The sequence below is a fragment of the Borostomias antarcticus genome (genome assembly GCF_949987555.1).
Source record: "Borostomias antarcticus genome assembly, chromosome: 17".
Classification (NCBI taxonomy): domain Eukaryota; kingdom Metazoa; phylum Chordata; class Actinopteri; order Stomiiformes; family Stomiidae; genus Borostomias; species Borostomias antarcticus.
Genome location: NC_140250.1, coordinates 24,385,668 through 24,410,952, shown reverse-complemented (window position 1 = coordinate 24,410,952; position 25,285 = coordinate 24,385,668). Strand labels below are relative to the sequence as shown.

Genomic DNA, 25,285 nt, shown 5'->3' with positions numbered 1-25,285 from the left:
CGCCCCTTTTGTGGTGGGTTCTGGTACTACGGGGGGACAGACTCACTCACTCACTCACTCACTGACGGACGACATGACACCGGCCAAACTAAAGCCCCCCCCTTCGGCTGTCGCCAGGCGGGGGACAACAAAGACGTGATTGTATTTAGCCCAGTTGTAAGTACGGCCATATATGGTCAAGTATGTGGTCATGTGGTCAGACCCTCTCACCTCCACTGGGAAGACACCAAGGTCGTTGAAGGACAGGTTGAGGTAGACCAGGCTGTGAGCCAGGGGAGCCAGATCAGGGAGAACAGCAATGAAGTGGGCCTATAACACAGAAAACTCTTACATAAGGCTCAGTAAGAAAACAAATGCCAATTCAACACATATTCTTCCACTTCCTGTTATTTGAATGACAGTTCTTTCATTTCCTTTTAATGTGAGGGAGAACAAGGAATATCTGTCTCTGTCCCACAGCTTCAAGGCTAAAGGGAACAATGTGCTACAAAGGCTATTGAGAATGAGAACGCAGGCGCTAGCTATGTCTTACCGTACTTACAGGAACAGGAACAACTGGCAGGTATGGTAGAGAATCTTTAAAGTTGGCATGTAATTCAGCTGATTCATCAGTATTTCCAACCATCTTACATGCACACATAAACAGAAGCACACGGGCGTGCACACACACACACACACACACACACACACACACACACACACAGTCGCACACACATACACACACACAGGCACATGCGCACACACACACACACACCTTGAGAGAGAGGGCCTTGCCTCCCCCTGTCAAACAGTCCAGTATAGCTAGTTCAGAGGGGCTGATTGTCCCATATTCTCCAGAGTGCTGGAAGGGGGAGGCGGTACGCCGTGAGCCGTGGAAGTGCTTGGTTGTCACAGAGTTCAAGATCACCTCAGTTCCTGTTCAAAATAAATCACTTATTTGCAATAAGAAAGAATTACCCCAAGCTTTACTTGAAACCCCTCTAGCCCCCTTCCCCCGACCCTCAATCTTGATTCACTGAATATTAGGTACAATAAACAGCATGCATGCATCACTGTAATGTCATGTTCTTACCTTGGTATAAGCCGTCATGTTTCTGGACAGCCTGCCCGTGCCTTGGTGCCCAGACTTCCACAGACTTCTGTTCAGAGCGGGAGGTCACTTCTTCCAAACAGCTTCGTCGACACATCATCTGGTCCTGGACCTCCGTGTGGATCAACGCTGCCAGCTCTGATGAGAAACACACACATGAACCCACATACTGTGCACACACACACACACACACACACACACACTAGTGCATGACCGCATGGAGTGCACCACATAGCTAACACAACGTATAGGTAGAAAATGTCTAAACGTAAAAGGTAAATTCTTGTTTACCACATATCATCTGCCTCTGAGGAATCCTGCTCTTCACCTCTGGAACTGTCTCACAGGACATGAGCTGTTTGCAAACCTCCGTCTGCTGCCCTCTGTGCAGCTCCATCAGGAAGAGGCCCATCAGCTTGTGGTAGTTGCAGCGGGACAGGACCGCTTTCTTTAGACCCTCCAGCGACTGGGCCGCACTGCCGCCATTTTGGATCCGGAGAAAGTCATTGAAGCGAAAGCTGGGGGTAGCGCGTATGTACCGGGGGTCGGTCCGAAGGAGCTTGAGGAGGGGGATTTTCGGGAGGGTATGAGGGGGTCTGCTAGGAAAGCCTTCAATCACTTTGGGCAACACCACGGGGGGGGCGGCAGGCGACTGCGGAGTCGGCGGCACCCTGAAAATGGGATGGTCATAGTCCCATAACACAGGGGCTTGGCAGATGGATTCACTGCACTCTGTGGCACTGTCTTTGAGAGCCTTTCTCTCCACGGAGGGCACTGACTCCACAAATGTACCTGGTGGTGAAGAAGCATGTTAACATAGGCTATCCGTAGAATGAGGTGATGCATGCGTCAGAATGCGGTGACAGTGACATTCTATATTTTATTGTATGTGACTATGTGTGTGTGCATGTGTATGTGTGTGTATTTGTATACACGCGCACACACACACATGCGCACACGCACACACACACAATGTTGTTTACAATATAAAATGTCATTGCGACGCATGCATCATTTACATAGTGAATATTCCTGTACTACATTCAATAGTTTCAGCACTTGCTTAGTGAGTTTGGTGTGACAGCCAACGTCAATGAAGATGTAGCCTACCTGAAAGTAGGGGAGAAGGGAGTGGTTTGATCAATGGAGGAACCTTTTTAGGGGGCAAAGGCCTCCGGAGAAGCCTTGCGTGTTCTGCCGGCATAGTAACTCCACTGTGAAACGTGCATTTCCGGGGGGTACAAGGGAAATAAATAATTTAGAGAAAAGGCATAAATACTGTAGTATTAGATTTTTTTTTAAAATGTGATTCACTGATGTGGATGGACCAATTTGTTACAGTGTTTTTGTTCTAAGTAGCCTACTGCTGCTGCTATTCATTGTGTAAATATGGGTAAAAGTAGTTACTGTTCCGGGAATTTGCAATATACTGGATTTTTCCATACTACGACAAGTTCAAACGTAGCTATATAGTAGGCTAGGCTACCGTACATTAGGATGTAGTGCTAGTATGGGCATTCACACATATAATACCCCATGGTGTGGACAAGTGGGTTCACGTTAGCGCAACGCTAGTTAACTCCCACCTCGACGACACTACTGAAAAGCTGGTAAACCTCCCAGATGGAACCCAGTTTTCGAGTAACGCTCCAAAGTATACATGAGCATCTTTACTAATGTTTTAATAATTGTATGACCTTGTTATCATGATTAGTTTAACACTCACCGCTGATATGTGCCTGTCCGCTCTCTGTTCCCGGTTCAGTAGAGTCCTTGGCAACGGTCATAGCAACCGTCAATCAACCCCTGGCTCAGGACATAAAACTCTCTCTCTCTCATTCTCTCTCTCTCTCTCTCTCTCTCTCTCTCTCTCTCTCTCACTCTCTCTTTCTTTCTATCTATCTATCTATCCCCCTAGCTTACAGAACTACATGAAAATAATAATAAAAAACAAAAAAACTGCTTAACTGCTGTAGGTTTACTAAATTAAAGGCCGGCCTATTGCTACATTTAGGTGACCTAGGCATTTTTAAAGATCACTTATAGCTTCTTGCCCTGAGTAGTCGATGGCTGTATCTTTGTAGTTTATGGGTGGTAGGACACGACTCACACAACAGGTTTGTTCATTACATCACTGTACCGCTGTACTAAATTCTAACTTAATGTTGTTCTGTTGATTAATGCAGGTGTATTCATTGATGCCGATCATTTAAAACTGCTTCACCTTCATAGGTCTCACCAGCAGCATAACCATATAAAGACAAAAACGTCTCATTCCTGTTTCTGAAGTGTCACTTCCTTCCTCGTGCATTTGAATAATAGATGCGTTGTCGCTCCACTTCTGACGGTGAGTGTACTGTCTGCCCAGCAGCGAGAGCACAGCACCAGCAGATACACTGAAGAAGAGTGAGGCCCATTCAGAAACAGAAGACACACAAACGGACCGGCTAGTCTCCACTCACTTCCCTCAGGTAATCAATTTACTCTCCCTTCAGTCTGCAGGCATCCTTTAAGTCGGTGTATGTGTTTGTGTGTTTGTGTGTGTGTGTCTGTTTCTGTGGTCTGTGTATGTTTGACTGTGTGATATGATGATAAAGATGTGGTGTTATGTGGTGCATGCCTACTTCACTGATTATAACAGGGTCTTCCTGGAGGACATTGATGTAGGCCTAACATGGTGTAACAGCAGTTTTAGTCATTGTATTAATTAGAAATTAGAATGCTAGACAGTGCATTCACAGTACAGTCATTGTTTTCAGGGTCAGAAAGTGTAATAGGGTCTTTCGGATCTTTCCATGAAGCATAAGCAGAACACGCTGTGGCTGAGAGCAGAAGTTGCACAAAACCCAGTACTGCAATGAGGCACAACAGGAAGTCTGTGGTTAGCTTTGCTGCAACTGTTGAAAATTCAGATAGCAGAGCTCACATAACCCCAGCCAGCAGATCTACTTTTATTTAAGAAATCAGTAGGCCTACATCCATCCATTCACCTTATAATCTATTGATTATCTTATAGGATGGATGTATTGGTTAGATTATAATCAATGTAGTATTATTGGGGGCCAAGCAGCGAAGCACCAATCTGCAAAAAACTTAATACACATAATCTGTAGACCAATGTATGCGTTTGCTTGTGACAGCCAATTGAATTACCAAAATATGCCAAACAGGAAGTTGGGGCATATCGCAGAAATGCTTTAATGTATTAAAAGCACATTTAGCAGACTGGTTACGGACCCTCCCGTGACCTCTGTCACCACTAGTCACATGTTGACAAGTTGAGCACTCTAGTGCCACCAACGTGTCAAATTTGGAGTCAAGTTTATGCTTGTAACTTTTGAACCGTATGTTCGATTTTCATGATTCAGGGATCATTGGATTCCTTGCGTCAAGCCAAGTTCAAAACATACCATGGTTTCATTATTTTTTCATTCTCTTGATTGCAGAATGCAAGTTACACTTTTGGTGTTCTGCACAATTTCACAGATTTTACAGTGGGGAGAGACGCATTTTGGAAAAATGTCACACATTTTCTAAACTGCCATCCTTCTTCAAATTTGCACAGCTTATACACATATTATATATAAAAACGTTCACATGGCTCTTGGGATTCGTAAAATTGGGATTGGGATTCAGCTAATAGGGTTAGGGGGTTAGCGAAGGCTGACATGCCTTGTGGACTAGGGCGATTCACCTTTGCAACATCCGGCGTAGCACAGTGGATACGTAGCACAGTGGATACGTAGCACAGTGGATACGTAGCACAGTGGATACGTAGCACAGTGGATACGTAGCACAGTGGATACGTAGCACAGTGGATACGTAGCACAGTGGATACGTAGCACAGTGGATACGTAGCACAGTGGATACGTAGCACAGTGGATACGTAGCACAGTGGATACGTAGCACAGTGGATACGTAGCACAGTGGATAGCACGTCGGCCTTGCAAGCAGCAGGTACAGAGATCCAATCCCGTTCAACCATATGTCTGACTTTCGAAATTCTCTGGGCCATCCTTGACCCTTGTCAAACACGTCTCATGTCGCCACGTCATTCTAGCTGATTCCTTGGCTGCTTGCAGCTCAACTGCCTGGCCCCCACATTGCTGCTTGCAGCAATATTTATCATTAGATTTGTTAGGTGACCCATTTGGAATAAGCTGTTTAAAAGGCAACAAGATTTGCATGTGCACCACGAGTGATGTGTTGTGGTATTTCCGTATAATTGTTCTTCACAATATACGTGGTCAGGCCCAGTTAATCCCTGATAACAGATGTGGGATTAAGAGAATTTATATCAAGGAACTTGATTTGCCTGATGGCGAACATGCTCCCATCTCAACTGGAATCGAAAGAGCTCTCTTCCTGCCTGGGCTAAGTTATATGATCCTGCAACAAATTGAGGATGCTATGATGTTCTTGATAAATCAGACAGCCCATCATGCAGTGTACAGTATATATTAACTTGACATCTAGTATATGGCATTCGGGGCATACTGAATATGCTGTTTAGTATGTGGTTGATTGAATCATCTACAATGAACTCATGGTTACAATATTGCTGGTGAGGAGGAGAATGTAACATGGTGAGAGGGTCATAGTTTGAGGAGAGGGCAGTGTTTCATGTCTGTCTCTGGTCTCTGTGGTTGAAGATAAGAAAGAGAACACAATCTAAACCCTACGTATCGACTATAGGGGGATATCACTGAAAATATTTCTTAAAATATTTCTTAAAAAGTATTGTCTTAATTTGATGTGCAAAGTTTGAGGGGAGGTTGAAAAGCTCCCTTACATTTATCGGGGACCCTGAATGCAAATGTGTCCCTCTTAAATCAATTGCATCTTTGAGCTCCTCAAATGGTGTGTAAGGGAAAGCTTGTACAGTTGAAAATGGAAAGACTAACTGATGTTACTCATTTCAAAACTTCACACCACCACAGCATGTATCCCCCACACATGCATTTCTCTCTGCGTCGCAGGGTTGTGGTTTAGAGCCCTGCGGAGGCCTCATTGGGTAACCGGTAACCACAGGAAAATGGCAGCCATTTGTCCTGTTTGTCAGCACAGCAGCTTCACAAGCTACTATAGTCAACTCTTAGAGCAGAGATAGATAGATAGATAGATAGATAGATAGATAGATAGATAGATAGATAGATAGATAGATAGATAGATAGATAGATATACAGACAGATGGACAGACAGATCGATCGATCGATCAACTGTATTGATCCACAAGGGGAAATTCCTTTTTTTGCAGCAGTACACACAAAAAAGGCACAGTAAGCAGAAAAAAAGAAGAAAAGGGAAGCTCAATAATAGCCTCGTGAGAGCATCCTAATCCGAGCTCATAGAGGTCTGTTCGTGCCAGAGAAAACGATCTCGAATTTGAAATACAAATACAGGTTTAGGTGTGATGACAGCGAGGAGCGACTGAAGTTGTGATAGACAGTGATAGACATGTGATAGACATGTGATAGACATTGAAGTGAAGTGAAGCGTGTGATAACAGTGATAGACGTCCAGATGGTTCATCCAGTCACCTTGCAGAAAAAAGGAGAAAACGCACACCTGACAAGTATTTTAGAAAGTGCCTGCCCTTTTCCTAAACAGTGTCTATTTATGTGAAACAAACCATCTGGCGTGTCAGGTTAGCACAATAAGGCACAAAAAGGCACCATCATACGGTATAAAGAAAGCAAGATGTGCTAATTAAATGTCCAAAAATCAGGATAAAAAAAGGAACATACAGGCACTAGTCACAGTTTGGGTCCATTCAAGTCAAATCAGGTGTATGCTCAACATGTTAATAAATAATAATAAGTGAACTGTAAGCTGTTGACAATGTACAATAATAGCTGATAATAACTAACTAATAATAACTGTCCTGTCCAAGAAACGACCAGAGCAAACCGTCTTAGCTCCCTCCAAGCTGGCTCAGGCCCATGGTGTCCAGCCAGTCAGGAGAGGCATTGAACAGTCTAATGGCGGCTGGTAGGAGGGACCTAAGGCCCTCCGTAGAGCACCGTGGCATTCTTCTCTCTGCAACTACTGTCATTGAGTCCAGGCTGACCCACAGTACAGAGCCCACCCTCCCGGTCAGCTTGTCCATCCAGTTAGCATCTGCTGCTTTGATACTGCTGCCCCAGCACACCACCGCGAAGAGAGAGAAGAGGAAGGAAGAGGGTATAAGATTCCTCTCTCTCTCTTCTCTGATTTGATTTCTTCATATCGTCCTCTCTCTTCCATATGTGACTTGAGCCATAGTTCATCCACATTGCCACTCAATGTTTTCTGAGATTGCCAAATCTCTTGTAAGATTCCAAACGGTTCACCCTGACGAAGGCTGTTCGCTGAAACGTTGGTTATTAGGATCACAGCAGAGGAGAACATTTGAGTTTGCAACTTTCTATTTTTATTTTTATTTACTGTTGATGTTACGTTAGTCTGCACCTCAGAAAATTTAGGGTGTGCTCCACTCTATGCTGTATATATCTAAATAAAGATTTCAGACATTCCAAAAACGTGTGATGAAACAAGATAATAAGGTGAATACCCTCTCTATACAGAATGTACAGGAAGTAGCTACCTCACTTGAAGGAGGAAGTTTCAGAATGACAGGAACCAAGGGCTCAGAGCACAAAACCACAGTTTTGAACAGTTACAGTACCTGTATCACCATTACAACATTCAGACATAAAATACAGTATCCTTGATCTTATGCCTTTGCTTCATTTGTGTAATACTGTATACACAGGGAAACGGAATGTTAGGAACATTTGTACAAAGAAAAAAAAAGTATGCATTTCAAAATCGTATTAAATCATTAATTAAAAAAAAAAGGTTGGTTGAGGATTGACATGCTTTCTCTAACTCACCATGGTGTTGCTTTGGTTTCAGGTCTCTTTGTGGTTCGTGTTACAAGATGGACACTCCTGCACAGATAGGCCAGGATGAGATAGAGGAACTGAGAGAGGCCTTTGCTAAGATTGGTGAGGTTGACTCGAACTACCCCTAACACCCCATCATTAGGCCATTTTTGCCATTACAAAGTCATTTGGTTACCTATAGACAGGCACACATGCTTAAAAGTAGCAGCTACAGAAAACAGCCGCCCCACACACTACAAGGGGGGTAGCGATACCCTCAGCTCACAATATGATACACAATATTGGGTTCACAGTATAAATATGATAGGATATTATATCAATACTTTTTATTTTATTTTTTACAAAACTTGATGATGATGATGTATATACTGTATGACTGGAAAAATTGTATTTTATTTGAATAGACACAAAATGCAAAACAATGCTGTTGTTTGCCCTATAACAGATGAGGGCGCGAGTTAGTATGTGAAAGTGGCTCATTTACAGCCAGTCCTATATTAATAATAAATAACGCATTAGATTTGTATAGCACTTTTCTGGGTATTATATAAATCTGACGTTATTACTATTAATGTATTATTACGTAATACATTTTTTTCTTTTAAATACAAAAGATATATATATATAAAAATACATATTCGTTTTTTAAATGTAAAGCATAATATATATGTGTTTTTATTTTTTTATCGCAAGATCTAAAAATAAAATCACCTCGACAATACATATAATCACATTTTCATATTGCGATATTTTCTGGCACGATATATTGTTACAACCATAACACACATGCACATGCACAAGCACACACACACACACACACACACACACACACACACACACACACACTGAGACATACGGCCTGCCTGGACGGTTGTGTTATGTGAATGACCTTTCCATCCTGTTCTAGATGTGGACGGTGAGGGTTACATCTCCACAGGTGGGCTTAACGACCTCTTCAGAGCCGCCAACCTGCCATTGCCGGGATACCGTGTCCGTGAGATCATCCAGGACCTCACTAAGACGGGAGACCAGCACGACGGCAAAGTCACCTTTGATGAGTTTGTTAATGTAAGTTCAAAAGTGTTCGAAACCAGTGGCAAATGATATATTTACTTTGTGTAACCAAGTTGAATTGGTTAATCTCAGTCCTCCCGCGCCATCGAATTGTTAACTTTTTGCTGGTGGTTAAAGTGGTGGTTAAAGTGGTGTTTAAGAGAGGTCGTCATATGTTTTTTTAAGTCCCTGGACCCAAGATCGAACTCAGTGTGGGGCAAATGAGGATGGAAGCAGTACTGACAAGTGATGGAGTGACACCTGTTAGACAAGGACAATTCAATTCAATATAAAAAGTTAGGAATTTAGGTTCATTATATTGCATAATAGATATAGCACTTCTCTAGTCTCAAAGAGGACCCCATTAGGTCCAAGCATAGCTAAAAAGCATTTGATGTCAATATGATACAACATAATGTGAGACGTGACATGAACATGAACAGGTAGATCTCTCCACCATGGTCTTCCTCTCTCAGGTGGTTCATGGGCTGAAGAGCACAGAGGTGGCCAAGACCTTCAGGAAAGCCATCAACAAGAAGGAGGGCCTCTGTGCTATAGCTGGCACCTCTGAACAGTCAGGCACACAGCACTCATACTCAGGTCAGAGGGATTCAATGTCCTTGTTTAAGGGATAGTTTACAACAACAACAACAACAACAAAAGTTGGTAGATTTGGTCAGACCGCTAAAGTACTCTTTGAAGCTGAATCTGCATGACAGATGCTCTGGAGTTTGTTGTGGGCTCATCTTGTCAACTGCCAACTTGGTCTGAAAATATTCAACAAACTTTGATTTTTGAGTGAACTATCCCTTTAACAGAACCTTGTTCTGAACTTAACTGTGTAACGCCAGCCTTGCTCCCTATTACAAGTACAGTTTCAAGTTGTATCACTGGTTTCAAGTTGTAAGACTAGCTATCTAGTTCATCTCACCCTGATAGCAGCAGACATTCTGCTGACAACTGCACTCAGGAAGCAGTTATCATTCAAATGACATATCATACCGACCAAACCAGTAGCCTAGCAACACTTCCTGTCTGTGATATCACAGGTTTGCCCATCGTGATTGGCTGGTGTGTATCAGCTATATATACAGTACTGCAGGGTACCCCGGCACACCAGCAATATATCCACATACAGTATGTTTTCTTACATGGATGTACACATTTTTCACTGCCAGAGGAGGAGAAGGTGGCGTTTGTGAACTGGGTGAATAAGGCCTTGGAGAAGGACCCAGACTGCAAACATGTCCTTCCCATGGATCCCAACACCAATGACCTCTTCACGGCTGTCGGAGATGGAATCGTTCTATGGTACATACAACCTGGTTTAATTAATTCACTTACAGTTATACACTGTATCACATGGAAACAGTATGAGAATATAGCAAGATATACATACTGATGTCTATTGTACATACTGCCTGGTTAGAGACTTTCCATAGAGAAAATAAACAGAATTGAACAACGTGTCTGTGTATCGCCCTGTGGCCTGGCAGTAAGATGATCAACCTCTCTGTTGCTGATACCATCGATGAGAGAACCATCAACAAGAAGAAAATCACACCCTTCACCATCCAGGTAACCTTGAAAACAGAAAGACAACACCACAGTGAACACCATGGATGGCGTTCCTAGTTTGGTTTGGATTGCTACACCTTAGTTATTTGAATCGTATCGTTATTTATTCCTTTTTAGTCCTTTTCTCCATCCATTTTCACGTATTGTGTCTGTTAGAAGCAATATCTGTAAGTATTGGTAGTTATATAATCATATCTTCATAAGTAAGTTAGAGCATTATTTTGATTAAACAACTGTATAGGCTAGCTAACTATAAGAAATCAATACATGGAAGCTAATTCATACTAGGTTTGCAGATGATTGCAATGTACCTATTGTATACTATATATTGTACTATCTTCTATAAGCCTATTATGTTATCATATCATTTGTGTACATTGTCAGGCTAGAATTGAATTGCATAGATTTTATGAATAGCAGTCCTCCATGTTGTATTTCCTCTTTCAAAATGACATTGTGAAGACTAGGCTGCAACTTTCTTAGGCCTACTTTGTAACTTTTTTTATTGTTATTGCAGTTTTACAGTCGAACCAGATAAACCCCTTGAACTGATGCATCAGCTTCTTGTGGAGTCATTTGAATCACTGTTCATACGGCTGGATAGCTAGGCACAGCTGTCTAGTGGGACCAGTACAGTATGAGTATTGTTCTGGTTCTGTGCTCTTAACAGGAGAACCTGAACCTGGCCCTGAACTCGGCGTCGGCCATCGGCTGCCACGTGGTGAACATCGGGGCAGAGGACCTGAAGGAGGGCAGGCAGCACCTGGTCCTGGGACTGCTGTGGCAGGTGATCAAGATCGGCCTGTTTGCTGACATCGAGATCAGCAGGAACGAAGGTGTGGGCGCCACTTGGTCTAACTCACTACTCAGTATAAACACTGCCCACCTGCGCTGTCGAGCTGCTGGGTTTTCAGTGGCGTGAGCCAGAGGACTCAACATCGAACCCCGAAGTGGAGCGCGTTAGGGTGGAAGCAATACGGATGAGCAACAGTTACACCTGTTATCGTGTTATTCCTGTTATCTTGCATATCTGTTTTTATCCACACATGGATTATCCAGGACATGGATTTACTCAATGTAAATGATGGATGTGTGTGTGTGTGTGTGTCCAGCCCTGATCGCCCTGCTGAGGGATGGGGAGAGTCTGGAGGACTTGATGAGGCTGTCTCCAGAGGAGCTCCTGCTGCGTTGGGCCAACTACCACCTGGAGGAGGCCGGCTGCCCCAAGATCAACAACTTCAGCTCCGACATCAAGGTGGGCCCACGCGCACACACACACTAGCACCCGCGCACGCTCGCACGCACACACACACACACACACACACACACACACACTCGCACACGCACATGCAGACACAGACACACACTCAAGTTGGGACACACACACACACTTGCACACACGCACACACACACACATTCAAGTTGGGATACACACACACACCCACACACACAGTATATACACAAAAGGTTGGGAACACAACCTAAAGGCATCAAGGCAAAAAACCTTGGAAACACACACACACACACACACACACTGACACTGTCTCTAATGTAATAGTTTTGTGTTTTTATGCTCCAGGATTCTAAGGCATACTACACCATCCTAAACCAAGTGGCTCCTACTGGAGATGATGATGGAATCCCTCCTATTGCCATTGACACGTCAGGAATAAGGGTAAGTGCACTGCAAACAATATTGACGCCTGCGAGTGTTCTACAGTAGTCATAGTTATACTGTAGTTATACTGTAGTCACAATGCTGTTAGAGTGTTTTATCATTCAGTAACTTTTTATATCATCATCCACATTTTCATGTAGGCCTACATACAGTGTGCATACAGTGGGCATGTTGTTGTTGTTATACATATAGCTAATTATGCCCGTAAACATTGGTGCTGACACTGTTCCACAGTCCAGTAAAAAATATACAAAAGACACACACAATCTACTGTACCCGTTAGGCTGGGTGCTGGAAATATAAACTCTTAAAGATCAGGAAAAATAGTTTGATAGAGTTCCGCACAGCAGATAGCTCCCATTACAACTGTTTTTTTTTAATCCATTGCAAAAGTAACGTTTCGAGCACAAAGGCTCTTCCTCAGAACTTTTAGTGGGAGCTATCTGGTGTGCTGAACTTCTCTGTTCCCCTGCCCCCCACTTAGGAGAAGGACGACCTCCAGCGAGCAGAGTGCATGTTAGAGCAGGCCGAGCGGCTCAGCTGCAGGCAGTTCGTCACGGCAACCGACGTCGTCCGCGGCAACCCCAAGCTGAACCTGGCCTTTGTTGCCAACCTGTTCAACAAATATCCCGCTCTGAAGAAGCCCGAGAACCAGGACATCGACTGGAGCTCCATCGAGGGTTAGTGGCGGGGCTCCTGGGTTTCCTAAGGCCCACTGACCTGTCCAGGAAAAACACCTAGACTCACCTTCAAATGGACCCAGTTGCTTATCAAGCCAACTTCCCACTTATGGCCCCATACTAACTCCAGTGTCACTTCAATGTCTAAACTTTGAATTCTAATGAAGTGGGTTTATACCATGGTGTATATACTCTTGTGCGTGGTACCTGCTAATATCAGATAATAAACCAGTGGTGTTTGTCTGATGAAGGTGAGACCAGAGAGGAGAGAACCTTCAGAAACTGGATGAACTCACTGGGGGTCAATCCTCGTGTCAACCATCTCTATGCGTAAGTAAAGCTTCCTCAGTCTTATTTACTATTTTGTTTTTCTTAAGGGAAACTAATGTGTGTGTATGTGTGTGTGTGTGTGTGTGTTCGCTCACAGGGACATGGCTGATGCCCTAGTCATCTTCCAGCTGTACGAGAAGATCAGGGTGCCTGTGGACTGGGACAGAGTGAACAAACCTCCCTACACCAAACTGGGCAGCAACATGAAGAAGGTAAACCCAGAACTGGGTCCAGGTTCTAGCTCATAGGAGGACCCATCATACTGGTGTCCTTTTATTTTTCACATACTCCATTCATACAAGTATACAAGTATACAAGTATGAATGGAGTATGTGTCCAGATTCTAGCTCATAGGAGGACCCATCATACAGGTGTGGTCCTTGAGATCTACAGTAGGTAGTGTGCTCTTAACAACAGTGATCAAAAGTTCACGCACACTTGTAAAGAACATGTATGTCATGACAGTCTTGAGTTTCCAATAATTTCTATAACTCAACGCCTTGCCTGTCTGTCTGTTTGTCTGCCTGTCTGTTTGCCTGCCTGTCTGTCTGCCTGCCTGCCTCTCTGTCTGTCTGTCTGTCTGTCTGTCTGTCTGCCTGCCTGTCTGTCTGTCTGTCTGTCTGTCTGTCTGTCTGTCTGTCTGTCTGCCTGCCTGCCTGTCTGCCTGCCTGCCTGTCTGTCTGTCTGTCTGTCTGTCTGTCTGTCTGTCTGTCTGTCTGTCTGTCTGTCTGTCTGTCTGTCTGTGCTAGCTGGAGAACTGTAACTACGCGGTAGCTCTGGGCAAGAAAGAGGCCAAGTTCTCTCTGGTGGGAATCGCTGGGCAGGACCTGAACGAGGGCAACCGCACCCTCACCCTGGCCCTGCTGTGGCAGCTGATGAGGAGGTAATGTGAGAACAATTTTGGGATAATGTTGATGACTTAAGTTAAAATAATCTCTGTGAGTTCACACGGACTGCACGTTTAGGTTGTAGGTTCAAGACCCACTGGAATAAAATATACCGACTAGAAAAGGGAAATGTCTGTGATCAATTTGTGTGCTTCCAGTATTGGTATTATTCTGTACATGAGGTTTGCACTGTGGGTTTTGTGAGACTGAGGGAGTGGGTATTAGTGGCAGTTCAAAGTGGCACTTTGTATCGATTCAACCCACCTCACTTTCCCCTGCTGGGTTCGATCTCAGGTCCTCTGACTCGTCCACATACATAACAACCTTACATAGACGCCACTTTAGCCAGCTATGCCACCAAAATGCTAGTGATTTGATGGCGCAGGTGAGGAGTGAGTTTAACCAATTCAACTCTGTTACACAAGTACTCTCTGAAAAATCGAATTGAGTTCCTAATCGCGTAGAAATCTTATCGAGTTATAGAAATAAACATGGGATATATTCTTATCTTCCCACAGGTACACTCTGAATATCCTGGAAGAACTTGGTGACGGTCAGAAGGTCAACGATGACACCATCATCACCTGGGTCAACAGCACACTCTCAGAGGCGGGCAAGGGCACCATCTCTGGATTCAAGGTAGGCAGTACCCTCACTGCTATGTAACCTACACAGTATCACACTGTATCAACTAGAAATGGTGCTCAGAGAGCACAGACCTCCGCCCTTGAATGAATTTCGTGGCTCTGTGCACGCCAAAATTGAATGGGTTCTAAATGTCCCCATACTAGACCCCTCCACCAAGTTTCATGAAAATCAGTGTGATAGTTTTTGCGTAATCCTAGTCCAAGAAATGAATGGACAAGCCGTCTGGGCGGCTTGTGGACCCGCCCCGTGGTTCACTTGGGTGGAGGTAAAGATGACTGGAGGTGAATGGGTGGCTGATTTTGGCTGTCTCTGTGGCGCCCCCCTCGGGTCACTGCCAGTGGGGGGCAGTGCGGTGCACTCTGGGCTCACCCTCCCTACACCCCAGTCCAAACCCTATGTCTCTAGCACCCCCACACAGGGAGCTGGCTTCATTCTAAGTTTTGTTTTCATTCGTTGATCCGGCCCGTGATCTGGATCTGCTCCAAAATGTAATATGTTCTAAGGTGACCCATGATACACACCTCCATTTCACTTCCATTTCATAAAAATCGTTTTGGTATGTTTTGCGTAATCATAGTAAAAAAAAATAATGGAAGTGAATGGTCAGTCTGGCTGTTTTTGCGCAGCCCGTGGACCGGACCTGTGATTCAGATCCACTCCAAAATGTAAGAGTTGTAAGTTGGCCCAGGCTACTAGCCAGGCGTTGCCAGCCTGATCTCACAAGCTCACATTCGATTTCACTCCTCAGATCAGTCTGGATATCCAACTGTTCTAATGGAATCCGCTCGAACAGACATTTGTTTGTGTCAATCAGAACCGTTTATCTAATATGGGCGGGTTTAATGAGATGACAGAACAGAGGAGCGCCGTAGAGGCATTTTCTCTGATTGGTTGTAGGTCTATCCAGAGTCCAGAGGCCTTTTAATCTACACCCGTTGGTAACGCCCCTTAGGAATTGGAAAGCATCTGTGAGTTTCCATACCCTTTCCATTTTTGCGAATTGGGTCAGGCAAACCCAGGCTACCATGCTCCACCCCTCCACCGAGTTTCATGAAATTCAGTCAGGTAGTTTTTGCTTAATTCTGGTTCAAAAAATGAATGGAGGTGAACAGCCGGCCATGTTTGGGCGGCCAGTGTACCCGACCCATGCTTCGGATCTGCTCCAAAATGTAATGGGTTCTACGTTGGACCATGCTACACCCTTCCACTGAGTTTCGTGAAAATCGGTCCAGTAGTTTTTGCGTAATCCTGCTGACAAACACACATACACTCGTACGCCACCGGTAACATTACCTCTCACCTTGCGCTGTCGCTGTGGTGGACGTAAAAATGCCTTGAATCTAAGAAGTGATACTATGGAAATGATCTAGATTAATACACTTGCAATGGCAGTCCCAGACACTAAGTTTCCTTCTTCCATCTGTGTGTCTGTCTCTGTAGGATGGGTCCATCAGCACCAGTATGCCAGTCTTGGACCTGATCGATGCCATCCAGCCTAGCTCCATCCGCTATGATCTGCTCAAGATGGAGGACCTGACTGAGGAGGAGAAACTCAACAATGCCAAGTATGTATGAGATGGCAGATCTATGCCACTGCTTCAGTGTGTTAGTGTGTGGCACTACAGTACGGTTGGTCTGTAGATCAAGAGCTAAGTCTAAACAATGTTTCTATGAAGTACAGTATATATCAGTAAAGTTTCTATCATCATTATCATGAATTATTATCTGGCATGAGACTCACACGTTTGGTCTGTCTTATGCTGAAATATTAGCAACCGATCCATAGAAATGTATTGAGGCACATGCTGATATGTGTATCTGAAAGCAGGCTGATCAAAGTTTGCAACCGTGGGTGAAGGAGCCAAATAAAAAGAATGAAGCTGGTGTCTTTGCTGCACCTCACCTCACCTCACCAATACCCTCTTGTTGTCGCCCGGGTTGCCAGGTATGCCATCTCCATGGCCAGGAAGATTGGCGCGCGGGTGTACGCCCTCCCAGAGGACCTGGTGGAGGTGAAGCCTAAGATGGTGATGACAGTGTTTGCCTGCCTCATGGCCAGGGGCTTGAAGAGAATCTAGCGGACTCAGTCTCACATCCTGCATCGTCCTCCATTACGGCATAGGGACGGCAGCCAATGACCATTGGGAAGATATGCTGTTCTCAATACTTCCACTTAAGAGTTGACTTTCAGTGTCCTATTTTTCTATTTTTCTGATACAGCAAATAAAGTCAAAGTCAATTTTATTTGTCATATACTCCATTCATACAAGTATGATGTGCAGTGAAATGTTATTGCTAGCTGTGGAATGTTAGGGGTTATATCCATGCCAAATCAACAGTTCTGCTTTGAATTAATACAAAATATGCAAAATAAAGATATCAGGGAATTAACTTTTTTTTCTTCTTAAAATGTCATGTCCTGGTTTTGCTGAATGTATGACAGACCAAAAACAGCATTTAGTATGAACTAGAAGTCTGAACGACTTATTAAAAAGTGCTTGCTTTTTGTAAACCTAGGACCCCCAGTTCTCTTATTACAGTGACAAACCAAACGTTCCTGTACATTTCAAGGTTCAGTAACTTGTTCAGTAAGTTGCCCCCATGTACATGTGGGAGTTCTGGTGAGTAGTAGTACAGACTACCTACGATAAATGCAATTATTGTAAGTCGCTTTGGATAAAAGCATCTGCTAAATGACTGCAATGTAATGTAATGTACATACAGAGCGTACCCAAGCCACAAAGATGCCTTAGTTTAACGTATATCTGTTTAATGAAACAAAACGGACAAGCAATCTCCGAAGGGGGGAAAAAACCATTTTGTTTCAAAATATGTCCATCCTTTTTTCCCAGAAAAGAGAGAGAAAAAACTAAGTTCAGAGTAATGACTCCAGACAGGTTCTAGAGAGAATGTGAAGATTGTCTGAGTAACTATTCAGGTGTGGGTCAGCATCTCCGTGTGTTGGAATGGGAGGGGGCTTTGTTTGGCAGGTCGGGTGAACTGCTGCTTCCTGTGCAAGACTCTGCGAGGGAGCATTATTTGGCAGGTTTGGCTTCGGGAGGGTTTTCCCCGGTATCCAGGGTCTTGAGGAGGCGGAAGAGGCCTGCAGCTTCTCGTATGCGGCTGAACTCGATACAGAAGGCCTGGACCTCGATGAACAGGTCCTGAACGTTGATGATCTTGTTCCGGATAAGAGACTGCAGGAACACGCAGACCAGTCGCACCAGACGGTTCTGCACGAGGAAATGAGGAGGAAGCAAGAATGACTAGAGCACTGTGGTCTGTGGGTTGGCGCCATCACTCATCGGTTTGCTTCCTGCCTACATCAACTACTCCTAAACTACAGAGCATGCAGAACAGAGTTCTTCAAAGTGCTTTATAGTGCAGGACTGTAGGGCCAGCTCCTTGATATGAACTATGCATGGATCTGAATATCATACTAACTAAATATAACACAAACTAAGCTAGAAAGCCTTCCACAAAAAGTAGAAGTCATTTCATACCTGCATGTATTTGTCTTTGATCTGCTCACAAGTGGAGATGCAGTTGGAGATGTACAGGTGGATGAACTCAGGTGGGAGGTCGACGGCCGTAGTCAACCTGTGCACACAAAAATATGAAGCGTTGAATGAAACGTTGCATGAAGAACATTCTCACACACAGGCTCAAAATAGAGCAGAAAATTAAACCACGACTTCTTGTAAACCACTATTGTTGTTAAAAATTCTGCTTTCCTATTGATGTTTTCAGGAAGTCTGAAAACAATTCACAAAATTGTTGAAAAAAATCACCCCTCACAGAATTGTGGGCGAACTATACCTTTAATTCACCTCGTTTTCACCCCCACATGGTAGCCTACCTGTTGACCACCTCCATGGAGTGCAGGGACATGTCCATGTTGACCAGCACAGAGAAGTACTCTGTGATCTGGCTGGACTGCATCAGCTTGAGCAGCATCTCGATGGCCACCAGGGGGTTGTTCTCCACCAGGTCTGGCAGCTTGGCTGGGGACAGGCCGATGTGGTACACAAGCTTCAGGTCCTTCTCCAGCTCGCCCAAGAGCTGCACGAGGCAAGGGGCCGGGGCACGGAGGGAGGGAGGATGTAAGATGGCAGATAAGTTTGGGCCGGAATCATGAATCAACATTTGTCCACACCAGTAGATAGATCTAAAGCTTAAACCATTCTATTTCACTCTGCCACGCCTGTGCTGTTCTTGTTACAATTCCACTAGCCTAGAGCAAATTCCCTCGTTACCTGACCATGAACCTCCACCTCCGATCCTGCCTAGGGTGTGAGGGAGAGATGCAGGCCGCTCACCTGTGACTGCTGCTGGGAGGACAGTGGGCTCTTGAAGGCCTTAGCCATGATGCGCTTGATCTCCACACCCGTGCTGTTCTTCACACACATTGAGCGGTCCCATTGGATGCTGTGGTCCGGCTCGGTGGGGTTCAGCCAGGCCAGCTCATCCTCGCACACGTGCAGCGGAGGGGGCGGCCGGATGAACTCTGGACGGAAGTGGCCTGGAGGGAGGGGAGAGTCACCGGGAGTCTTTTAGTGTGGCTAATGGTCATCGTAGGCGGAGTCAAAACTATGACCCAGACTGAGAACCAAAAACACTGATCTTTCCCCTCCAAACATAAGATTCAGATTCAGATTCCACTTACTCTCCAGCGGAGGGCGGGGCCCAGTGACCAGAGACTCTGTGATCTGATTGGCCACAGAGCTGTCAAATCCAGAGTTGGACGAATCAGGGTCCGGATCGTTGAGAATACTGGGGAAACTGGCCTTGCTCTGAGTAGGCAGTTCTGACTGGCGCTCTGGACATCAAAGGCAACAAGAGAACATACAAGACTGGTTAGAAAGTATAGAGTATGATAAAGAGCTTCTTATTCTACATAGAAAAGGTCTCAGGTCTCAGACACTTCTCTCGTTGCCTGGATCCAGACCTTTGAATCCGCCAACTCCACCGAGTTGACTGATTCTCGCTCTGGCATTCTTGGCATCGTGACATGAAACTGCGGTTTCTCTTTTGAAAAATTATCAGTCTAATGAGCACCGCGGGGGGCCATTGTCTAGTTTCTAATGACCGGTTAGGGAAATCGAATCCCACACCGCCACGGAAATTGGTTATAGTGGAGGCAATGTCAAACTGAAGATGGAAATGGAGTGTAATGAGTTGACAATTCTGTCTGATATCAGGCAAACATAGTTGGCAATTATTAATGTACCTCAAGTAAGCTACAGTACAGTGCGTTGGGGGTAATTACAGTAACGAGTGTGTTTAAACTGGAACAAACACAACTCAGGAAATACTGTCAGCAGTCTGTGTAATGTGGTCTATTGAAAAAAATTGTTTTGCATCGGAGCTTGTGAGCGGTGGAGGTAGTGTGTGGTGACGGGCGAGTTTTACTTCAGCCAGTCAGCACCACTCCAACACAGGTGTGTGTTTCTTCGGCTTCACAGCCTCTTTGCCTCAGAAGAGTCAGCAGTAATTCAATGTGACGATCACATCATACTGATGTGATGTCCATGCGTTTTCATTTCCGTTACCTGCCAAAGCCAGCTGAAGTCCACTTATGTCTATGGACTGAGGCATATTCCCCACGTCCATGCATGACACCTGTCGGGGAGTCTTCTTGAATAGATCCCTGGGAGGAGCTAGCATGAGCTGGGATAGGAAGAACTTCTCTGGCTGGGTGATCGGCGGCAGGAATCCTAAACACATCAAAATAACAAGCATAGACTTAAGAAATGGAGCATGGAGTTAAGAAATCATTTGCTGATATACACAGCAGTACACACACACACACGCTACATAAACTAGAAACACCTACGCCTTTTTAAACACACTTTAGAGACTAGAACCATATGTTCACAGTATTGTATCCAAGCAATATCGTACTGTAGCTCCTCCAAATTACACACAGAGCGGCCGCACTCGCTACTGAAACAGAGATATACAAACACCCCCCTTGATACGCGTTTTGGACTCCTTTGTAATAATGGTTCTATAAAGACTGAAGATCATACTCTAATATATAGTACTGATATAAGAAGTTATATTTTCCGCCAACTATCCAGCCATGATGAGAATTTTAAAAGTATTGATGACATTAACACGTGTCCTCTAGAAATAAATAATGCATATATTTATTGTGTTATTTTCAATTGTTTGTTGTTTTTGTAATAATGATGTGTGAAGAACTGTATGTATGTAAAGAACTCATGAACAATGTTTTGTGTTTGGTTAGGGTTTAGAGTGAGATTAATTTATCTGGAATTGCACTGGCCTATCAGTTTGCATTTCTTTGTGTGTTCAGTGTCTTGAACTCTAGTGGTATGCAATATATTTTTTTAATCCTGTATTTTAATAGTCACTTGTAAGCATCCTAGTTGTAAAGTGCCACTAATAATCGTTTCATACTCATACTGTAGCCCTACATACCAGATAGTTGTTTCTCAGGCTCCTCTCCCACCGGGGAGGGGTTGAGCAGGTGAGCGAACACAGCGGCGAAGGGGTTGGCGGCCAGCGGCTCAGTGCGGTACATCTCCCAGAGCAGGTAGAGAGCGGTGAGCCGCTGCGGGGAGCTGGGCAGGAGGTCCGGCTGCTGGAGCAGCATCACCAGCACCGAGCCCACTCGGAAATGCTCGGCCTTCGCGAAATAATGATGGAAGGCGGTTGAAAGACTTTCAAAAGTGTTGGTGCATGCCTCCTCGGATATGATGCCCAAGAGGTTGGAGAGCTCCTTCGGGGCGAGTGTCATTTTTGTTCCAATGTTTTTACGAGATAGTTGAGTAAGCTAAGCAAATGCTATTACATTAGCTCGCGCTAGTTAGCTAGCTAACGTTAGCTAGCTAACTAGCTAGCTAGCCAACGAAGTCATGGTCAAATGAATTAATATGGAAGAACAAGAACTATATTGATCTAACATGGACTTGCATAACAATCTTACTCATCCAGTTAGCAAAGGTTAAAAGAAAACAAATGTCCAGAAATGAAGAAAGTTGGATATTCTCAGCTGTCAACGTATCCATTAGTTTCTACTTCATTCACAACATCTAGTCGTTGTTTGACCCTTGACCCGGTGCATCGTTATGCATTGTGGGACATACAGTATTCGCTCAGATTTTCCACGTAAATATATCGTTCTCATCTATCTAATCATCATTATTTTGGTGAATATTTTGTTTTATGTTCTATTTCACTCAACTCTTTTCATGGTAAGTACTATTAAAAATATAAAGATTATTTTCTGACCCGGACGTGACGTGCCTCTTCTTCCTCTTACTACCCACAAGCCCTTGCAACTTCCTTTCCGACTTCTATCGGGCAGAAGTGAGTACAGATTTTTCAAATCGTGTGTCATCTATCCTATCACATCCTGGCTAATTGAGAATATACTATATTATTACCATGCCCAGTGTGCAAGCTGAGTCATCGAAGTCCCTAAAACGCCTATTATTATTGTTGAAGCACAAAAGATGAATTATAAATTTGACTGTAAATATGTAGCTAGCCAGTTAGCCTTCGGCTAACCACAGCAGTGGCAATACATCCATGCAACTGGCAAGCAAAGCTTGTCATCTATCCATGATGACCCCGTAGGGACGCCGTAATAGGCGTACATGCAGGTTATTTCTCCGCTACCTCTTGACTATGCCGAGCGGAGTCGTTCGCTTATTCATCTTCAAGCCAATCTTGACCCGGTAGCACTGCCTTGGGGATGGTTAACAGTCAACCTCAGGTTGAACCTGGCTGGGATGGACAACCAGTACTAATATCTATACCACTGTGTTTGGGCAGCTAACTATTGTAGTTGGTGGATAAGTTCAACCCAAGAAAGTATCATTTGTTTTGCGTTGCATTGTTTTAACATTACGATCTATGACAGCCAACGTTACGCCCGTTGATACTTCCATACTGCCGAATGAGCGGAGACTCATAGTTCATCAGTCCTTTATGCCTGCAGGACTGTGAGGACATTTTATCCCACCATGTAAATGTTTTGTTATATTTTGTAGATGGCGCCAAACAAGAAGGGAGGTGAGAAGAAGAAGGGGCGTTCTGCCATTAACGAAGTGGTGACCAGGGAATACACCATCAATATCCACAAGCGCATCCATGGAGTGTGAGTACACCTGGGCCATTGCTTTCTGCTGCTGCTGTATTGTCAAAGAGTGGTTTCTCTTGTGTATATTATCCCGTGTTGTACAATTTCATGTCTGCATTCAGGTTGTTTTGAATGGAGGTAGCCTAGACCTGATGACAGCTGCTGGACATAGCCTTGGGTCAGTGGCTTATTAGTCTGGAATGAAGCGCAACAAAACATGGGCATAGGGGTGGAGCCAGCGCCTTCCTTTCAGATCCAGCTGCATTTGAACACTGTCCCGGGAGTGTATACTCGGGACTAAACTCGTGCAAGGAGAAAACTAGCTAGCCAACTCCATGAAGTGAGCTAAGCAGAAGAAAGTCCAAGTAGCCTAAATCACACTTTGTGCCAGATATGCTATCGACCGCTCAACTCGATAGCAATACTTGAAACGAAAGCTGCAGTCAGTTACCAATCAGAGGCCAAATCAGCTTCCCCGCACAGCCCACTATCTGCACGGGCCAATCAATACTTCCAGCTGGACTTGGGGCAGTATGGGGCAGACCTGTAATTTCCTCCCGGGAATCAATGAAGTACCTACCTAACTGTTGATTGAGTGGGGGAAGTGGAGGGCCGATAGCCTGGCAGTAGTCCAGTCGGAAGCATTGTCAATGTTGCATACGTATAAGTTATGCAACAAGTCGTGCAACTATTGCACTTTGGCTTTAGCTCTAGATTATGCTCTTAGTCACTTGGGTTTAGAGGGGATATGCACTTAAGTTCTGGAGAGTTGTAGTACACTGACTACCTATGTTAAGTGCAATTCTAAGTCGTTTGGATAAAAGACTAATGTAAATGGCTTGCTAAATGATGTAATGTAAAGATAAAGGATTGGATTCCATGCCAAAGAAGATATGATGGCTTTGGGTTGTTATGCCTCTCGCTTCAGTGCTTTGGGCTCTGGACGGCTGCCTCTGTTCTGAGTCTCTGGCCTGTTTGTGTCCTCAGCGGGTTCAAGAGGAGGGCACCCCGTGCTCTCAAGGAGATCCGCAAATTCGCCATGAAGGAGATGGGAACCCCCGACGTGCGCATCGACACCCGCCTGAACAAGGCTGTGTGGACCAAGGGCATCAGGTGAGCGCTCATCACCACAGTCCCGTTATCCATCCTCCTCCCGTTGCCATAGAAAGAAATACTTGGCCGGACTTTTCAAGCAGATCTCTGTGCTGACAGTCACATATGGGCTGATACTACGGATCTTATCTAGAATGTTTTGCTTCTGTTGGGCTTAGAGGAGGTTCTAATGTATGTGCTGTTCTTGAACCCAGTTGTGGACGTACCTGCTGTGCTACTAGTGCTGAGGTGAGCCAGAACCGGAGTGTAAACGTGTTGTTGACGTTGCAGGAACGTTCCCTACCGGATGCGCGTGCGCCTCTCAAGGAAGCGTAACGAGGACGAGGACTCTCCCAACAAACTCTACACCCTGGTCACATACGTCCCTGTCACCACGTACAAAGGTGAGCTTAGCTGACATGGCTTCGGTTAATGTACAAATGGTGAACGTTATTTATATATTCTGACAGAGGTTTGTGATGCTTAATGTTGGAAACGTCTGTGCATGCCTCTTGTTTGTGAGCAAGTAACTCCAAAATATATAACTTTTGTACAGTTCAGCAAAGTGGATTTAAGTATGAATGACCAAGCTTGCATGTGAGACAACTAAGCAGAAAGGCAACCGTAGCATCAATGTTTATGCTTCTTTTACCCTTGCGAATACATACTTGTCAGTGCTTTTCATTATTTCCTTATAGCAATCTTTGACTGAATGATCTTTTCTCTACAGGTCTGCAGACAGTCAATGTCGATGAGAACTAATTCTTCAGTGTGGTGGAAATAAAATTGTGAAAGGAACTGCTGTCCTGTTTTTTGTTTGTTTTAATAAGTCTTGGATAGCACATATACATAGGCCCATTGCTTAGAAAGTGTGTTGGTTAGTGTTTGGAAAGGGAGCGATCACGTGTCCAGTGTAGAATCACTCATCATTGACGCCAGCAGGTGGTGTAACTGTGTTATGGTGGGGTGGCTAGCCCAGCTGAAGAGAACCAGCCCAGCTGAAGAGAACCAGTCCATCTGCATTTCCTCACATTACTAGCAGGTTGTCTCCCATTAACCCAACTGGCTAAATGTGACATTTTGGTTTACTTTGAAAGCTTTATCAGATTTCAGGGGACTAGATTAGTGACTATAGGGTTAGGACTAATAACTAGATTAATAACTTCATAATGACAGACTCCAAGTAAAGCTGTCCTAGGCAGAATAGATGGTGGGGAAACTGGTATTTTGTATGATCCTAGGCTGGAAC

At 44.5% G+C, this 25,285-nt stretch overlaps 3 protein-coding genes across 3 annotated transcripts; 2 read left to right on the top strand and 1 right to left on the bottom strand.

Annotated features, from left to right (window-relative positions):
• The first annotated feature begins 3,445 nt into the window (after positions 1-3,445).
• On the top strand, positions 3,446-17,225 carry lcp1 (lymphocyte cytosolic protein 1 (L-plastin)). The gene is made up of 16 exons (XM_084452155.1): positions 3,446-3,561; positions 7,988-8,079; positions 8,885-9,045; positions 9,507-9,630; positions 10,209-10,341; positions 10,527-10,608; positions 11,279-11,444; positions 11,721-11,863; positions 12,188-12,283; positions 12,771-12,966; positions 13,218-13,296; positions 13,394-13,508; positions 14,046-14,179; positions 14,702-14,822; positions 16,272-16,396; positions 16,777-17,225. Exons 2-16 carry the CDS (start codon positions 8,013-8,015, stop codon positions 16,907-16,909), a joined length of 1,875 nt encoding a protein of 624 aa, XP_084308281.1. The 5' UTR covers positions 3,446-3,561; positions 7,988-8,012; the 3' UTR covers positions 16,910-17,225.
• cnot11 (CCR4-NOT transcription complex, subunit 11) lies at positions 17,220-21,872 on the bottom strand. Its single transcript, XM_084452156.1, has 7 exons — positions 21,279-21,872; positions 20,384-20,548; positions 19,498-19,650; positions 19,151-19,353; positions 18,691-18,893; positions 18,335-18,431; positions 17,220-18,064 (listed from the first exon to the last, which is right to left on the bottom strand). The coding sequence occupies exons 1-7, from the start codon at positions 21,595-21,597 to the stop codon at positions 17,867-17,869; spliced, it is 1,338 nt and encodes a 445-aa protein (XP_084308282.1). The 5' UTR covers positions 21,598-21,872; the 3' UTR covers positions 17,220-17,866.
• A 259-nt stretch (positions 21,873-22,131) lies between these two features.
• On the top strand, positions 22,132-24,834 carry rpl31 (ribosomal protein L31). The gene is made up of 5 exons (XM_084452157.1): positions 22,132-22,169; positions 22,856-22,962; positions 23,932-24,057; positions 24,328-24,440; positions 24,767-24,834. Exons 2-5 carry the CDS (start codon positions 22,856-22,858, stop codon positions 24,796-24,798), a joined length of 378 nt encoding a protein of 125 aa, XP_084308283.1. The 5' UTR covers positions 22,132-22,169; the 3' UTR covers positions 24,799-24,834.
• The last annotated feature ends 451 nt before the right edge of the window (positions 24,835-25,285 follow it).